Source organism: Etheostoma cragini, chromosome 19 (genome assembly GCF_013103735.1).
Source record: "Etheostoma cragini isolate CJK2018 chromosome 19, CSU_Ecrag_1.0, whole genome shotgun sequence".
Classification (NCBI taxonomy): Eukaryota; Metazoa; Chordata; class Actinopteri; order Perciformes; family Percidae; genus Etheostoma; species Etheostoma cragini.
Genome location: NC_048425.1, coordinates 4,984,008 through 4,986,717, shown reverse-complemented (window position 1 = coordinate 4,986,717; position 2,710 = coordinate 4,984,008). Strand labels below are relative to the sequence as shown.

The 2,710-nt window shown below is 38.1% G+C and overlaps 1 protein-coding gene across 2 annotated transcripts in view; it reads left to right on the top strand.

Moving 5' to 3' along the window:
* Positions 1–1,102, top strand: part of ltb4r (leukotriene B4 receptor) — a 7,388-nt gene extending 6,286 nt beyond the window's left edge. The window contains exon 5 of one of the 2 annotated variants that reach the window (XM_034857184.1): positions 16–1,102. In XM_034857184.1, coding sequence (XP_034713075.1) covers positions 16–273 — 258 coding nt within the window. In that variant the 3' untranslated portion in view covers positions 274–1,102. The remainder of the gene's footprint in view (positions 1–15) is intronic. The other variant, XM_034857183.1, reaches the window with a different exon arrangement.
* Positions 1,103–2,710: the final 1,608 nt, after the last annotated feature.

Below are 2,710 nucleotides of genomic sequence, written 5' to 3'. Positions count from 1 at the left end.
GCCGGCAGCTCCCACATCCGCCAGGCCGGCTTCAGCTTCATGGGCAAGCTCTTTGAGACCACCAACTCAGAAAGCAGGAGCATGTCTACACGTAGCGGCCGCATGAGTCGCAGCAGCTCTTCACCGGATGAAAGCTCTGTTCTGCACACACTGTCGATTAAACTGGGAAATCCTTTCAAAGGCAAGAACAAGGAAAGGAGCAGCAGTGTGGCGGGCCAAGAGGTCAACCAGCCTGAACTTAAGATTTTAACCAGTGTTGAGATGATAGAATAGTGCTTACATGTCAAACCCAAGTTTTTTTGCCTTGACTTTCCGAACCCATTGATTAGAAACAAACTGTGTTGACTCGTAATTTGCATTATCAAGCTTGACTTACATGACTTTCATATCTGGGAATATTTCAACAACTATTGGATGGATATCCATGAAATTGATTACAAAAACTATATAAGATGTATCCTTATTTGATAGATTGGCACCCAATTTTGCACTGACATTCATGGTCCCCAGATGAGGAATCCTAATGACTGGTGATCCCCTGACATTTCCTTTAAAGTCACCACAAGATTAACATTTGTGTATTTGAATGAAATGCCATGTCAACTATTGGATTGATTGTCATGACATTTGGTACACACAATAACTATTCCCTCAGGATAGATCTCAAGAAATGTACCCTAACTTACCATAGTACAATTATCAGATGTAATTTAAAATGTAATCTGTACTTTTACTAGTGACCCAATACCTGCAAAACTGATTCCCATCAGCATCAGCTTTTTTTCTGTTTTGAGTTAACATTGCATTATATTTTATTTGCATGCTAACACACTTGAGATCGTGAACATTAAATCAAACCACCAATGTGACTGAGTAGCATAGCTGTGTCAAATGTGTGTAAAAAAGGTAAAAAACACCTTTAGTGAATGTTATTTTTTTGTTTCCAGAGTCTTAAAGACAATGTTTGACTTAGCTATGGCAGTGACTTCATGTACAGAATAAATTTACGTATATTTGGCTAATTAAATGATCAGATTTATTTTAGATGTGTGAGAACATTGTTTTATGTTTAACAGTATCTTGTATGGTCATTAGTCAAAAACAGAAGACAACGTTTGTTAACTTGATAAAGCTTTTTTAAATATTGCAACACTCCTGCTGTGTATTTTCACAAGAGTTCTAGTTGAGTACATGAAGTACTGGCTTGTAAAATGAATTGTTCACTTATGCAATGTTCAGCAGCACGAGCAGATCATTGCATAAGAAACGTTTCACAAAAGCAACTATCCTTTCATCTCTGTCCACTATTTCATAACAGAAACAGCCAAGACACAAGGTTTACTGTGGTTAATCTCGCCTCACATTTTATTTGAAAATTGCTGAGGAAAAGACAAAAAGGGATTTTTTCTACAGGAAACTTGAGTCATATTTAAAGCTTCTAAGTGACAGAGTGAATGGACATTAAGATATCTTTTAGTATGACAACATCCTTAACACCAAAGTATAGTAAAATATCAGTACACAACCCTGGTGGCTTAGTAACAATGTCAACTCTTTACTTGTAGCATCCAAGAGGCCTGCTGCTTTGAGAGCAATGTCAGAAACCTCTGGTTGTAAAAAGGTCAACACACACTAGGATAGACCTTATTGAGCCTACACTTTGAAAAATCCCCTATCATTATATAATGTAGTTCATACAACCCTTCAAAGATGATGATAAATCTCAATCTCAGAGGGTTATTCTTGACCATGGAAACAGCTGTTGACAACAACACATTCTCAACACTTTGGATCTTGTTGTGTGTCTGATGCTTTCTGCCAGACAGAGGGTTTAAGATCTCCCACCACATATACTGTAAAACTACTGAAATAGCATTCTAAGGTCACATGGTGAAAATTAATAAACAATTTCCGAAAAAACTGAAAACATTCGCCTGCTGAGGATTTTTAAATTAAGCATAGCTACATTGCTTTGAGAGCCCGTTCTGACTGGCAAGGAGCATACTGCATGGACCTGAATATCATGCAAGCCTCCTTTTTTCTAAAAAGGGAACTAATCCTGTTTTTTAAAAGCCTGTATGACGTCCCTTTGGACTGTGGCTTAGCCCAGCCGAATGGAAGAGTTTGACAAAGAGCTGAGAAGTTGGTGTTGGCAAAATTGTGTTCACAATTTTAAATTGACAGGAATCAAATTTTTTACGAGGTCTGAGTTTGACAACTACTTCAGACTAGAGGACAGATCCTCTGTCTATTCCCCTTGTTAAAAAATCTTTTGTTGTGACGTTGCACTGAACATCTACTTTGATTTCTGTGCATGAGTAGTGAGTTTGTTTGACAGTGCAATATTACTGTGCTGTTATTTCCTATATCCTTGCTGCACACAAGTCTTACAAAATAAAAATGTCGACTTGATTTTTTACTTAAGAAATGTACCATATCAGTCACTACCAACTGCACAGAGGCAGCTCATGATCTTTGGCCTCTCTTATGATCCTCTGCTGATTCTGGCGGCTCTGCTGTAAACTACACTCGACAAATATGTTGTGTAGAGAGACAGTGACGCAGAAAAGAGAAACGATGTATTGTGCAATTCAGCCAGCATTGATACACATGTACATCTCACAAACCTTATTACAACATATCCTGTTTCCTGCCTGTTTTTGTGTTGAAAGGTTGTATCTGAACCACAGCTGCCGAAGCCGATCTCTGA